Source organism: Geotrypetes seraphini, chromosome 11, assembly GCF_902459505.1.
Source record: "Geotrypetes seraphini chromosome 11, aGeoSer1.1, whole genome shotgun sequence".
NCBI lineage: Eukaryota > Metazoa > Chordata > Amphibia > Gymnophiona > Dermophiidae > Geotrypetes > Geotrypetes seraphini.
The window spans coordinates 66,953,606-66,969,539 of record NC_047094.1 but is presented as its reverse complement, the minus strand read 5'-3'; the positions used below and the strand labels follow the sequence as shown (position 1 = coordinate 66,969,539).

General features: G+C 43.0%; 1 protein-coding gene across 3 annotated transcripts in view; it reads left to right on the top strand.

The window, feature by feature from the left end:
• LOC117369136 (carcinoembryonic antigen-related cell adhesion molecule 1-like) overlaps positions 1-15,934 on the top strand; it is a 56,994-nt gene that overhangs the window by 25,179 nt on the left and 15,881 nt on the right. For all 3 annotated transcript variants that reach the window (XM_033963181.1, XM_033963179.1, XM_033963180.1), the window contains exons 3-4: positions 4,843-5,193; positions 11,787-12,065. In XM_033963181.1, coding sequence (XP_033819072.1) covers positions 4,843-5,193; positions 11,787-12,065 — 630 coding nt within the window. The remainder of the gene's footprint in view (positions 1-4,842; positions 5,194-11,786; positions 12,066-15,934) is intronic.

The window sequence follows — 15,934 nt, the reverse complement described above, 5'->3', positions numbered from 1 at the left end:
ATATCCTTTTTCCTTTAATTGAGGTCTCAGATCAAGGAATTTCTTCCTAATGTTTGCTGTATTTTTAGCAAAATCTGGTAAAAACCATATTTTGGACCCTTTATAATTTAAATTTTTATCTTTCTTGGCAGCATTTAAAATTTCTATTGCTTGCTGATATCTTAACATCTTGAATATCAGTGGCCTTGGTCTCCCTTGGTTCTCCACATGCTTTGTTGGAATTCTGTGTGCACGTTCTATTTCTAAAGGCTGTTTGAAATCCAACTGCAGTATTTTAGGTATTAAATTTTCTAAAAACTGTATGGCATTTCCTCCTTCCAAATTTTCTTGTATTCCAAAAAGTTTTACATTTTTCCTTCTACCACGGTTTTCATAATCTTCCAGCTGATTTTTCAATTGAGTAATTTCCAAACTGTCATTTTTACATCTTCTTTCTGCACATTCCAAAACCTCCATTTTAGCTTCTAGATCCGTTGTTCTTTTGTTTGTCACTTCCATCTGCCTATGTATATTCAATATTTCTTCCTTCATTTCCGCCATGCTGTTAACGTTTTCTTTCAACATTTGTTTTATTTGTCTTAATTCCCCCATAACTTCGGCTTTACTTAGCTCTTCCGACTCATCCCCCGGAAGCGGAACCTTACACGGAGTAATTTGATCCGACTTTTGCCTCTTCGCCGCTCCTCCGGTTTCATTTTTACTCTGCCTCGTACTCGCCATGCTCCCGCACTTCCCTCCACACTTTTTCGCCGAAATACAAGCCGCAATGATAAACTTTTTTATTCAGCCGTTGCCCAGGTAAGAGGAGCGCCGCGATCACACGTCCATTTTGTGTGCGCGCCAAGCCACGCCCCCTCGTGCTGGCCATTTTCTGACTGTGAATGACCGGGCAGGAGAGGGCAGCAGGAGAGGGCAGCTGGAGTGCCGGCGAGTGAAAGAAATCAGTCGTGGTATGCTCCGACGGCCTCTTCCTGTACTAAAGTCAGGCCTCACCAATCAGAAGCTGTGTGTCAAAGCAGCCTCTCCGGCTGCCCTGCTAAAAACTGTATTTGCGGTTTTTCAACATTCGTGGGGATTCCTGGAACGGAACCCCTGCAAATATCGGGGGAGTACTATATTAAGAGGATACCATTGCAAACTATTTAAAGTGGAGAAAAAGATCTCAGTATTGTAACCCGCACTCTCCAGGCAGAGGGCCTGGGAATACTGGCCACAATTAAACTCTTGTGAGTTTCTGCATGTCTCACAAGGATGACTTGTTTTCACGTTTCAGAAGAAGGGACAGCTTTCAAACAATAATTCAGGTTTGTATTTAATTGTTCAAAATAAAGAAAAACCATAAGTTGCTTGTCAGGATTACAAAACTTTCATAGCATCAAGCACAAAGTTCCAAAAAGAAGTCTCTGGTTAAGAAACTCAAAAAAAATCAAACTTAAACAAACTCTCATTCCAATTATAGTCCAAGTAGAGTTCCTAATCAAAGCAGGAAAGTAAAACACTTTTTTTTCAAAAAAATCAAAATCACAAGACAATACAAAAGTACTGGCTTCTTCAGCCGCTTGAGGCTGGAAGGACAGTGTGCGCCGTGTGGTCTTATTCTTGCCTGAACTTAGGCCCGCTATCCCACCATGTAACACGGGGCTTACCCCACTGTCTCAGCACAGCAAGCATGCTTCAATTCCAAAAAGAAAAAAAAACATTATTTAACTTTCAAGGAAGAAAACTCCAAACTTCCAAAAGAAAAGTCCTTGCTTAATTTAGCATAGTCTAATCCACTCTTTAACTTGAGCAAGATTAATTCAGACAGCAAAAAACCCAAAGAAAAGTCCAAAACAAACTCCAGCAAAAATTCAAATAGTACTTGCTTTTGTGGTGCAAACTTCCATGGGAGTATAATCAGGAGTCATTTCAACACTGGCTTCAGGGCTTGTTTCTAATTCCATAGCCAATGGTTCCTCACTCAGGCTGGTAGGCAATTCTCCTTCAGCCTCAGTAATCTCCATGTCCTCTGGAGCTGGTCTGCCATCAGGAGCTCTCAACCCTGAGCCTTGCGACCTTCCCTGTTGCTGTTCCTCTCCCTTCTGTCTCTCTAGGAGCCTGGCCTTCAGAGAAAATAGCTTGCAGCCCCGCCCCCAACCCTCAGGTGAAAAGGATTTCCTGAGATTCATCTTGTGACTCAGAGGGGGATGGGAATTCAGCACTGCTGCTTTCTTACTCCCTCTACTGGCCCTAGCAGGAAATTCAGACAGAGTGGCAGAATATGGGGAAAAAGGCAGATTCTGAACTGTGTCAGGACTTAACCTAGAATCTGAGCTAGGGACACTCCTAGCAGGCATAGTCCGCTTATCACAGTATTACATTGGATTCAGACAAAAGTTACTGATCCTCCAGACATATCAACTTCAAAAAGTAGTTTGAAGTCGAAAACACGTCCTCGATCAACAAAAAACTCCACTATTTTAATTACTTTTCTCAAATCATCAGTTGCACTCCTTTACTTAATATTCTCAAAAAAAGCAAACCGCATATCAGTGCAATACTGGTGAAATAATTTAACAAGCGCAAAGTAAAGGAAAACCAAAACTTATCTGTTGCAGATGTCTCCTCCGTACAGGTTGGCAGGAAAGGCAAGGCAGGACATACCGGTTTACTATTTCTCACATCGGCATTTTTTGTGCAGGGAAAAGCTTCAATCCTCATAAAGATTTTCTTTAGCAAACTCCAGACAGGGCCCCTGTTTTGCTATCAAAGTTTCGTCAGGGGAAATGCTACAAAATAAAGAAAATACAAAACACAGAACTTAAGAAACAAAAACTCAAAAAAATATACCTTCAACTTGAGCTGTACGCTTCAAAGATCCTGCATCCAAAATGGCTTCTCGGCGTACCAGAAGTAGGCTTGAAATGAATGTCACACGTTCAAAAACGTGTTGAAGTCAGGATAGCACAATCACATCAAAAAATCTTTAGGTAAACAAACTTAAAGATTTTTTGACGTGATTGTGCTGCCCTGACTTCATCACATTTTTGAACGTGTGACATTGTTTTATGCTTGAATTCCCTTCTGTTGGAGGAATTCATTTTAAGTGAATTTCTGATTCATCCCTCTATTCCAGTGGTCTCAAACTCAAACCTTCTGCAAGGCCACATTTTGGATTTGTAGGTACTTGGAGGGCTTCAGAAAAAATAGTTAATGTCTTATTATAGAAATGACAATTTTGCATGAGGTAAAAATAATAGTTTATAAATCTTTCCTTTTGCCTTAGTCTTAATAATAATATTGTCATTTATATCTAAAGAGACATTTGATCAAGAAACTTTTATTTTACTTTTGTGATTATGATAAATATACCAAGGGCCTCAAAATAGTACCTGGCGGGCCACATGTGGCCCCCGGGCCGCATGTTTGAGACCACTGCTCTATTCCATGTAACTAAGCTCCCTTCTCACTTAAAATTAATTTCTTCTTATTTAAGTTTGTGTGCTCTGAGAACTTTTTATTTTGCAAAGCACTATGACAATAATAACTACGTATTGATTTTGTATTTGATTCTTTCTTAATTTTGTAACTCCATTATTAAGATGGACTTGTGAAAATCTATTGCTTATTCCAAGGAAAAGCAGCATAAAATCTGTTTTACTCTGTGGGATTTTGTCAGGCACTCATGACCTGGGTTGGATACAGGATAATGGGCATGATGGACCTTCAGTCTGTCCCAGTATGGCAACTCATGTTCTTATCTAATATAATAAAGCCCTAAGCACGCATGCGCACTCCCACCTGCGTGCTCCCGTTTTCCATGCGCTGTAGGGCACCGCAGGTAGGAGTGCGCATGCGTGAGAATCCCCCAAGGCGGATGTTGGCCGCGGCGGCTGTCGGCGGCTGCAAGCTGCGGCGGAAGATGGCTGAAGCCTGGCTGGAGGAGGACGAGGAGGAGCTGCGAGAGCTCCGCAGAGGCAGGAGGTGAGAAGAGAGAGACAGAGACAGATGGATGAGAAGGACAGAGGGGCTACTAGGGGGACCAGGAGAGATGGTAGGGGATAGGGAGAGATAGACTTCAGGGAGTGTGGAGGGGGCAGGAGAGAGAGATGGTCTTGGAGAAGGACAGAGGGGGACAAGAAAGGGAAAGATGGCAAAAGAGGTTAAACAGGGTCAGAGAGAGATGGTAGAGGGTGTGAAAGGGGGAAAGGGAGAGATGGAAATGGTAGGACCACTGCTGCTTTGGGGCACTGAGGGAGGAAAGGTTGGTACGTCAGGACTGCTGCTGCCGCCTCCGGTAAATAAAGACCCTGTCAGGAGGGCCAAAAGGGTACAAAGGAAATGGTGAAAGGTGAGATGGTGGGACTGTGATCAGTGGGAGGCAGAGTCCGGGCATGATAGAGGCGGGGCATGGGTGGGGTCAGAGTCAGGGTCAGGGTATAGGTGGGGCTATTCTAGCACCCGCTACTGTAACGAATGTAACGGGATAAAACACTAGTGTACAATATTTTGCTAAGAACCTATCCTTAGCGATTGGGGAACTAATAAATACAGTAATTACTGTAATTGATTTTAGGCTGTTTCTTATGTACATTGACTCTCAAGTGAATATATAATTGAACAGGAAGGTGCTGTAAAGTTGTAGAGTTAATTGTTCCTCTGGTGTGTAGTATATAGAGATATACAGTATGATAGCATTACAACTTGCTCTGTTCTCCCAGTGGATATCAAAGAAGGTATTATGGGGGGGGGGGGGGTGTTTGCATGTGATTATTTTATACAACTGCAGATCTAAGTGTGTGGATAAATGTTTCTAATTATTCTGTGTATCTAAATTTCTCTTTTTCTTTCCTGCATTTTCAGCATTTCTGGGTTTGTGGAGCCAGCAGGTTTCTGCAGTGTCTGTTGTCCCCATACCAAAGATTGCAGCGGTGGGAGAGAATGTTCTGTTGTCTGTCGATGGTGTCTCTGGAGATATTGAGGGATTCAACTGGTACAAAGGGGAGAGCATAAATACAAATCAGATGTTGCGTTATAACCCATTTAGAACACCTCCTGAAACAGTTTTTTCTCCTTATGAGGGTCGGGTGAGGGGATTTCCAAACGGTTCCATGGAGATCTCAGGAGTTAATATAAAAGACAATGGCAGTTACACTGTGCAAATTCAAACAAATATACAAGACGTAGTAGCCACAGTAACCATAACAGTCTACGGTGAGTGATTTTAAAACATTTTTTATCACCCAGCTAGAAATTATGAATTGAAGAAAAAATAAATAAAACTGGAAAAAGAGCATGAAGGAATGGGAAAATCAAGAATTTACAATACATGAGTAGTAAGATGGTGAATAATGTACTGTATTAATACTTTGCCTAATATTCAGAACAATTTAACTGGGCAGGAGAGGCTCTTGCCTGATTAAATGACTTATGGCTGCCTAAGCACTGATATTCAGTGGCCCTTAACCTGAGACTAATGCTGAATATCGCCCTAATCACCCTTACACTGTCTGGTTAGTGGGAAGAGCTGGTACTTAACCTGTTAGTAGTGATAATAGTAATAATAATATCTTTATTCTTGAATACCGCCAACACCAGCAGTTCTAGGCGATTCACATTAAATAAAACTGGACAATCAGTGAAAAATACAGTTTTGTGAGAAAATACAGCACACCTGAGGGCTATTGAAGTGATGTACATTATGGTACTGTAGGTTATTTTTTGAGGAATCACAATTTTGTCTCCTAGTCCAAACACTAATCTTGGGATTGCTGGATTATTGCAACATCTTTTACCTACCATGTCCAGCATCAATCATAAAACAGTTACAAACTGTACAAAATACAGCACTAAGATTAATCTTTTCCATTAACAAATATGACCACATAACACCAGCCTACCTAAAAACCACTGGCTCCCCGTGAAAGGCTGAATCATATTCAAATTCTATTGCTTGTTGTTTAAAGTACTACAGGGCTAAGCCCCAATTTATCTAAACAATAGATTCACACCAAAAGAAGCAAAATGGCCTCAGAAAAACATGTATCCCTTTTCTTACTTTTCAACCCCCAAAAAACTAAAAAGGCTAAAAAAGTTAGAAGGCCTACTGTCATTCCAAGCAGCAAAACCAGATAAAGATGTGGTCAAAATCCTAGGTAGAAGCAAAGGAGACAAATCCCTTCTCACACCGGAGAAAGAAGAAAGAGCAGCAAAGGTGACTTCTGGGTTCCAAACAGTTTTATTAGTTCAAATATAGACTCGACACGTCCGTGTTTTGGCCTAACCAGCCTGCATTAGTGCAAGGCATATAAACAACTGTTAGAATCTTAGGTGCTGTATCAGATTATGGAATATTCCATAAACAAATCAAAACAATGTTATTTAGCAAATTTGTTTTGCAGTGCTAATCTAATGTCTGTCTAATAATTAGCTTAATTTTAACAGAAGCTTTGAACCTTTATTGAACTCCTTTTTGGATTGTGGTTAATAATAAGCTTTGAAATGTGATTCCCTGGAAATGCCCAGATATCTCTTTTTGTAATCTGCCTAGAACTGAAAGATTAAAATGGAATAGAAGTCAATAAATGTAATTTTCTGGCCCTGCAGGGCTCACAATCTAAATTTGCACCTGATACTGCCTCAGGTTAAGTGACTTGCCTAAGATTACACAGAGTTGCAGGGGAATTTGAACTTTGTTTATTGCTCTAACCATTAGGCTACTCCTCCACTCCTTAATACTGTCTTTATAGATATATAGATACTGTATATATACTGTGTATATATATATTAATATCAGTAATACCAGTAACAGTCCCAGTGCAATCAGAACCAGAGTGTCACAATACTGGTATGAGTACTAGATGTATCATTAGTATAACACTGGCCTTAGAACCAGCTTAGAAATCAGCTCCAGTATCATCAGTGTTTAACATTACTACTGGCAGTAACACTGATACCAGTATCATTGACTGTAGTATCATTACCTAAATCCCTTGCATTCTCTGCAGACAGGTCATTTTCCGCTGTAATTACAGAGTTGTTACTATAAAGGTTTGAGGTTTTGTGGCAGTAACAGAGAAACAGGTTATAGAAATGGATCTGTGATCTTTCTTTTTCAATGTTTTTATTCATTGTCGGTGCTGTTTGTGGCTGCAGAAGTGGTTCCACCTCTGGAATCTGAGATGGAGCTTTAAGTTTATGCTATAAATCAATTTAATAATAATAATAATAACTTTATTCTTATATACCGCCAACAATCTTGCGACTTCTAGGCGGTTTACAATAAAGAGAAACTGTACAGACAGCGAATTACAGAGTATAGCATTGAACATCTAGTGATAGTAACAGGAGAGTTACAGGGTCTGTGTATTACACGGTTTCACAATGAGTAGCATTATACAGTCGACGATATTCAGAGCATAAGTAGGAGAAGAGAAAGGAGATTGCGCTTTGAGTTACAAGACTGCGAAAGTGAAAAAGATAACATAAGATGTTGATGAGAAGTAAGTTGTTAACTTGGTACATTTGAACGAAGGACGGGCACCAGTGGGAAAAACTGGTAACAATTAAAATTAAAACCTAACAATTAAAACCTAACATTAAAAATTCAGATTAAAATCTCTTTTTTTTGATGGTAGATCTCTGAGACAGAGGTCTTTTTCTCTTTGTGACCCGTTCCTTCACACAGTAACATGCATAGTAACATAGAGAGTAACATAGGAACAGTCGCAAACTATACAAAATACAGCACTAAGATTAATCTTTTCCATGAACAAATATGACCACATAACACCAGCCTACCTACAAACACACTGAAAGGCTGAATCTTATTCAAATTCTATTGCCTGTTGTTTAAAGTACTACAGGGCTGTAAAATAGAAGGGCAATTTCAATAGGACATCTAAGTCTGAGTTCGGACATTTTGGAGAAAATGTCCAAAAATATAGTAGAGAACATGACCATTTTCAAATCAGAAAAACATCTAACTTTTTGTTTCAAAAATGACCATTTTTTAAAATGTTTTTGGCTCTGTGTGTCTATCTTTTAGGACCATTATTAAAAACAAAATGTCTTAATAAATGCACACAAACAAGCTATTGGGATGTAGGAGGGGCCAGCATTATTAGCAAACTGGACACAGACACATCAGCAGAGCAGAGGGGCAATCTAGGGGGTACTGCAGTGAACGTCACATTTAAAAGTTCCAAGACACTAAACAAAGGAATGTTTGTTGGAGGTTAGCACTATGGAACATATGTTCCTTACATGCCCTTGTGTGGCTGATTACTGGGATAAAGTCTGGTCATCCATTTCTGAGTTGCTTTCTATCACAACACCCTTTATCTTATAGATTGATTATTTGTGGTATTATTGATATGAATGTTGAGTTGGATACTTATAAAGCCCAATGTCTGAAAAATTTGGTTGTGAGTTAGATCAGTGTTCTTCAACCACTGGTCCATGGACCAGTGCCGGTCCACAGAAATTTCCTGCCAGTCCACAGGGCCAGCACGTGCATCAGGCCCAAAACAGTGTTCTTCAACCGTCGGTCCACGGTGCGATCGATGCAGCGTTATCTTCGAGCCAGCTCCCTCTTCCTAACTGATTCAGTGCACAAAGCCATAGGCAGTGGCTCCTACGGGCATCCTGCTCTTGAACCGGAAGCCTTCTCTCTGATGTTGCAACGTCAGAGGGAAGGCTTCCAGATGAGGCACGGGACGTGCAAGGTGCAATTAGTACTAGTATGGGGGCAGGGTCTGGGGTGGATATTGGGTAGAGATGGGCGGGGTCTGGCCCACGACTTAGCCCAGTGTTATTCAACCACCGGTCCATGGATCGATGCCGGTCCACAAAATAATTATTTTATTTCTGCCGGTCCATAGGTGTAAAAAGGTTGAAAAACACTGAGTTAGATTACAATAATTGGTGGAATTTGGTGTGTTTATATGCTAAATATGAGAAAATACTTGCAGTTAAGTGTGGTAATTTGAGGAGATTTAATAAAATTTGGGAATCTTTACTTAAATATTGTGATTAATTTATTTTTGGTGCTTGTTAACATAATATTTTTACAGAATCTCATGACTAATGTTTTGTATCTATTGTTTTAATATTGTTCACTTGTTTGTGGATATTATGCATAGTATGTAAAATTTAATAAAATATTTACAGAGAAAAAAGTCCCAAGTACACATTTCAAAAACTGAATGGTGAGTCCTCCAAAACTACAACTACTACTACTATACCACTACTATTCATTTCTATAGTGCTACTGGATTTAAGCAGTGCTGTACACATTATATACAAGTACTTTCCCTGTCCCTAGTGGGCTCTGGGGCTTTGGATAGTTTAGTGACTTGCCAGGGTAACAAGGAGCTTCAGTAACCATTAGGCTACTCTTCCTTTCTATTTTGACCCTCATGTGGTATAATATTTAAAGGCATTATCTCAAGATGTGTTTGGAAATTGTTTTTAATTGGCTACTCGAGCCCATTAAAACAGGGACAATTTCTGTATCTTTCTACCATATTTTCTTGGTTTGATGAGATGTGTCTGATGTGACTTTTCTGATGTTGAGTGAAGTCTTCTCTCTACCTGAAGGTGCTCCCACATTCTGTACACGCATAAGGTTTCACTCCTGTGTGAATTCTCCAGTGGACTGTAAGATATGTCTGACGTCCGAAGCTTTTATCACATTTACTATATTTGAATGGTTTCATATTGTGAATTTTCTAGTGTTTTGTGATATCTACATGACATTGGAAGCTTTTACCACATTGAAATACATGTAAATAGTTTGATTCGTGTGTGGATTCTCTGACTGAAGCTTTTACCACATTCAGTACATGTAAAGAGTTTTTACTTGGATAAGCTCTGCTATTAATTTTGAGGTTTTCCTTTTGCTTGAATGCTTTATCATTTTCAGCATATATAAATTCTCTCTCTCCCTTTTGGATTTACTGTACCTACTTGTATACCACCACAATTGGCCTGCAGGTGTCATTGTTATGTAGGTACAATAGGTTTTGTGTGGGTTCGGGAGGGTCTACTATCATTGGCATAGTAAGGGAGGGTGGTACACCCTGGGGCTTGGTGGGGGCACTCATCATCCTCCATGCCCCCCCCAACCGCTCCTTCCTAACCACCCTGCTGCACGCATGCACCCCTTCCCTCATACCTCATTAATTTTCCTGGCGTGAGCATCATCATGAACTTGTTACCAGTGTCAACCCTCTCTGATGTCACTTCCGGGTCCCATGCCTAGGAAGTGACATCAGAGGGAGAAATATCATGATGTGGGCAGCAAGTTCATGATACTGCTCATGCAAGGAAAATTAAAGAGGTATGGGGGAAGGTCAGGGGAGCGTGTGCATGGCGGGGTCGAGAAGGAGTGGGGGCAAAAAAGAGGGCAGGGGAGGGTCTCCACTCGCCCCAAACATCTAAATGGTACCCTGGACGTTTTGGTAAATGTTCAATTATAATTATCACTGCAAAACATCCAAATCCTAAGCCCACCCTAAGCCTGCCCAAAACACGTCTTCAACATGTCCCTTTGGAATTTAGAGGAACAGAAGACTAATAACCTAAAAAGATGTCTAAAATATGGGTTTTGAAAATAGTGATTTGGGACATTTTAGCCAAAAAACGCCAAATGCCACTTTATGCCATTTTAGACATTTTTTTCTTTTTTGAAAATGAGCCCCATAGCAACATAATAAATGATGGCAGATAAAATCCTGCATGGTCCATCCAGTCTGCCCAACAGTCATGTATCATTATCAAAACAAGAACCACAGACTTTAGAAGTCCTTCTGGCATCAGTTTCACTCCCCACAGTTGGGAGTTGCCGTCAAAGCTAACTCCAGCACATCCTGATCCGTTTTGCCATATTTGGGACACATCGACTTGGCAGCTCAGCTTCAATGCTAAAAAATTTAAAGTAATGCTCCTGGATAGAAGAAATCCATGCAGAACTTACACACTGAATAGTGAGACCTTAGCTAGGACCACAGCAGAACGTGATTTAGGAGTTATCATTAGTGATGACATGAAAACTGCCAATCAAGTGGAAAAGGTTTCCTCCAAGGCAAGGCAAATGATGGGTTGTATCCATAGAGATTTTGTCAGCAGGATGCCAGAAGTCATAATGCCGTTGTACAGGTCCATGGTGAGACTTCATCTGGAATATTATGTTCAATTCTGGAGACCACATTACCGGAAAGATGTGCTGAGAATTGAGTCGGTTCAGCGAATGGCCACCAGGATGGTTTCGGGGCTCAAGGATCTCCCGTATGAAGTAAGGCTGAATAAATTGCAACTGAACTCACTCGAGGAACGATGAGAGAGAGGAGACATGATTGAGACGTTTAAATATATCACAGGCAGGATCGAGGTGGAAGAGGATATCTTCTGTCTTATATGCCTTCGTCCACCAGAGGGCATTCGCTGAAAATCAGGGGAGGGAAATTTCATAGTGATTCCAGAAAGTATTTTTTCATAGAATGAGTGGTCGATCGTTGGAACGAACTCCCACTGCAGGTGATTGAGGCCGGCAGCATGTCAGAGTTTAAAAGTAAATGGGATATTCACGTAGGATCTCTAAGGATGTAAAGGGGGGTGGGTCATTGGAGTGGGCAGACTTGATGGGCTATGGCCCTTTTCTGCCGTCATCTTCTATGTTTCTATGTTTCTATACCATAGAAGTCCTTCCCCATCTCTCCATCTCTCTCTGTTCATACTTCTGTGCACCTTCCAGACTGAATTTTGAAAAACAGTATGTAAAAATCCTCCTTTTCCTTTGATTACAGAAAAATTGAGCAAACCCAGTGTCACAGCCAACCTCACCCATCCTGTGGAGCAAAGAGACTCTTTAGCATTAACATGTGGCACCTCAATCGCTGCCCAAACAGTTCTGTGGTTTAAAGACAGCCAGAGACTCACATCAGATGACAGAATGAGTTTGTCTCAAGAGAACAGAACTCTAACCATATCTAATGTCTCCACCACTGATTCGGGAAACTATCAGTGTGAGGTCATGAACCCTGTCAGCCACAGTACAAGTGACCCTTACAAACTGATAGTATACTGTAAGTAACTCCAGCCTCATATCAGTTTTATTCTGTTTTCTCTCATTGATTTTGCTTAAGTAAAATTTTATATTTTTATTTTCTTATAGATGGCCCAAACAATGTGAAAATTACCCCTCAGTGACCCATAACCCAACCTCTGAAGTCACAACTATCATTAAATTGTGTGACCGAGTCTATCCCAGCCCTAACCTATACCTTGACTTTAAATGGTGCCTTAAAAAGCCATGAAGGGAAGTTAGTTCTTATTGATGTAACCTTACATAACCAGGGAAACTATACATGTGAGGCGTATAACCCAGTGACAGAGCTGTCTAGTTCAGCCTGTGTCTATGTTAATATGTCTGGTAATAGTGATAAACTGTTGTTTTTTTAAAAAAATTAACAAGCTATTCATGTAGAACAGTGTATCACAAACTATGTGCCCTGACAAGACACCGGTAAGGAGGAGAGGCATTGGCTGACTGCTTATAGGATGTGCCTCTTGCAGCAAGAGACACATTCTGTAGGCAGTCAGCTGGCGCTGACAACTCTCTTCCTCATCGGTGTCTCTCCTCCTCTTCCCCCCTCCTCCAGGATCCCCCACCGAAGTGACAGCTTCAGGGTCGCGTCTGGAAGGCATCTGCACATGCACAAATGTTGATGTGATGATGTCACACATGCATGTGATGTCATCGCATCGACATGTTAAAAAGAACAGGCACAAGAACAGAACCTTCAGGCACAGTACTGGCAACATCCCTTTCCTAAAAGTGATTTCCATTGACCACTACACTCTATTGCCTTCCACTCAACCAGTTACTGACCCAGCCCATCACTTTGGGACCCATCTTGAGGGCACTCAGTTTATTTATGTATTAGAAGTCTGTGTGGAACACTGTCAAAGGCTTTGCTAAAATCAAAATACACCACATCTAGCACACTCCCTCTATCCAATTCTCTGGTCACCCTGTCAAAGAAATGGATCAGATTTGTTTGACAAGACCTACCTCTACTGAATCCATGTTGCCTCCACCCTGTAATCCACCAGATTCCAGAAACTTCACTATTCTCTGTTTTAAAAGCGTTTCCATTAGTTTGCTTACCACAAAAGTCAGACTTACTAGCCTGTAATTTTCTACTTCTTCCTTACCTCCACTTTTGTGGAGAGGGACTACATCTGCTCTTCTCCAGTCCTCCAGTACCACTCCTGACTGTAGAGAAGCATTGAAAAGGTCAGCCAGTGGAGCCACCAGAACATAAAAACATAAGAATAGCCTTACTGGGTCAGACCAATGGTCCATCAAGCCCAGTATCCTGTTCTCACAGTGGCCAATCCAGGTCACTAGTAACTGGCCAAAACCCAAGGAGTAGCAATATTCCATGCTACCGATCCAGAGCAAGAAGTGGCTTCCCCCATATCTTTCTCCAATAACCGACTATGGACTTTTAAAAAGCTCTTGCCACAACCTCTGACAACACGTTCCAGAGCTTAACTATTCTCTGAGTGAAAAAATATTTCCTCCTATTGGTTTTAAAAGTATTTCCAGTGGCGTACCAAGAGGGGGGGAGGTCCGCCCAGGGTGCACGGCTTGCGGGGGTGCACAGCCGGCCAGGTCTCTCCCCTTCCTTTCCCCCAGCCACGCCACTACGATTTTACCTCCTCCCACCGAGTCTTTTCGACGTCAATTCTGACGTCGGAGAGGACATTCTGGGCCAGCCAGGCAGTGATTGGCTGGCCCAGAACGTCCTCTCTGACGTCAGAATTGACGTCGCTAAGACTTCTTGTCAGCGGGAGGAGGTCGGATCGTAGCGGCGCAGCCGGGGGAAAGGAAGGGGAGAGGTGCTTTTTTTTTTTCCCGCAGCAGGGAGGGCAGGTTGTAGGCAGGCAAGCTTGTTGGCTTTATCGAGGGAGGGAGATAGGTAGACAGACAGGCTAGCTTTGGGTTGGCCAAAATCTGGGAGGTAGTGGGGAGGACATAAGGTGGCACTAGGGGCACTATGGACACAGGACGGAGGCACTGGGGGCACCATGGACATGGGATAGAGGCACTGGGGGCACCATGGACACGGGAAGGAGGCACTGGGGGCACCATGGACACGGGAAGGAGGCACTGGGGGCACTATGGACACGGGAAGAAGGCACTGGGGGCACTATGGACACAGGACAGAGGCACCGGGGCACTAAGGACACAGGATGAGGGCACTGGGGGCAACATGGACACGGGATGGAGGCACTGGGGGCACCATGGACACGAGAAGGAGACACTGGGGGCACCATGGACACGGGACGGAGGCACTGGGGACACTATGGACACGGGAAGCAGGCACTGGGGCCACCATGGACACGGGAAGGAGGCACTGGGGGCACTATGGACACGGGAAGAAGGCTCTGGGGGCACTATGGACACGGGAAGCAGGCACTGGGGCCACCATGGACACGGGAAGGAGGCACTGGGGGCACTATGGACACGGGAAGAAGGCACTGGGGGCACTATGGACACAGGACAGAGGCACTGGGGGCACTAAGGACACAGGATGGGGGCACTGGGGGCACCATGGACATGGGACAGAGGCAGTGGGGGCACCATGGTCACAAGAAGGAGGCACTGGGGGCACCATGGACACGGGACGGAGGCACTGGGGGCACTAAGGACATGAGAAGGAAGGAGGGAGGGAATAGAAAGGGACAATTGTTAGGCCTGAGTGCAGAAAGAAAGGATACACAGTCAATTAATAGATGTCACCTTTTGATGAAATAAATAAATGGTCACGTTACCTCTGACTTACTTTTGCTGTAGCAGAGTCGGCAGCTGTGCTGAGGTGCAGGAAGGTCCCGCACTGACTCGTCTGCCAGCTCTGCTCCGGAAGAAGTAAGTTACATCGGAGGGAGTGGACCCAGCAGACGCAGTCATTGAGGGACTTTGCCACAACTCCCTGCGTCTGCCGGGTCCACCCCCTCCGACGTAACTTACTTCTTCTGGAGCAGAGTCAGCAGATGAGTCATCGCGGGACCTTCCAGCATACGGCTGCTGAGTCCGCTCCAGAGCAAGTATGTCGGAGTTGGATGGACTGGCAGCCGGCAGCTACAATCATCGTGGGACCTTGCTGCATAAAGGGAGAGAAAGGAGCAGGATTGCTGGAATGGAAGAGTGGTGGAGGTAAATAAAGGGGGCAGGGTGGTATTGAAGGGTGGTGCTGATAGAATAGATGTACAGAGAAAGGGGGAGTGACATAAGGGGGAAGGATATTAGAGGGAGAGAAAGGGGACAGATGCTGATTGAAGAGGGGTGGATGGTGAGAGAAAGGGCAGACATTGGGGAGCCTATTCTGGATGGAGTGCAGATAGGAGAGATAAGGGAGAAAATGCAGGAAGGAAATGGGAGGAGAGAAAGAGAGGAGCAGACGCTGGATGGAAGTGGACAAAGAGAGAAGGTACTAGATGGAAGGGTTGGAGAAAGAGGGTACTTGATGGAAGGAGGGGATAAATAAAAGGAGGGCACATTATGGGGAGAAAAGGATTGAGTTAGGGAAACACTAGAGGGGTGAGGGAAAGAGGTAGTAAGCTTTAGGTAGACAGTAAAGGACATTGATGAGAGGGTAGTAAGAACGTAATCTAGACAGATGCAGAAAAGGAAAATGAGGGAATAAAGGGAAAGGGATTGCAGAGGAGAGGTGTAGGAGAGGGAAGGAGAGGAGAGAGATGCCAGACCAAAGGGGGTGAAAGGAGAGATGGAAGGGATGGCATACAGTTTCTGGAAGGGGCATAGAAGGAGAGAAGATGCCATATAGGGGAAGAGAGACGGCAGACAGTGGATGGAAGGAAGAGAGTTACAAGAAGAAGAGGAAAGCAGAAACCACAGAAGACAAAGTTAGAAAAAAATTTGTAT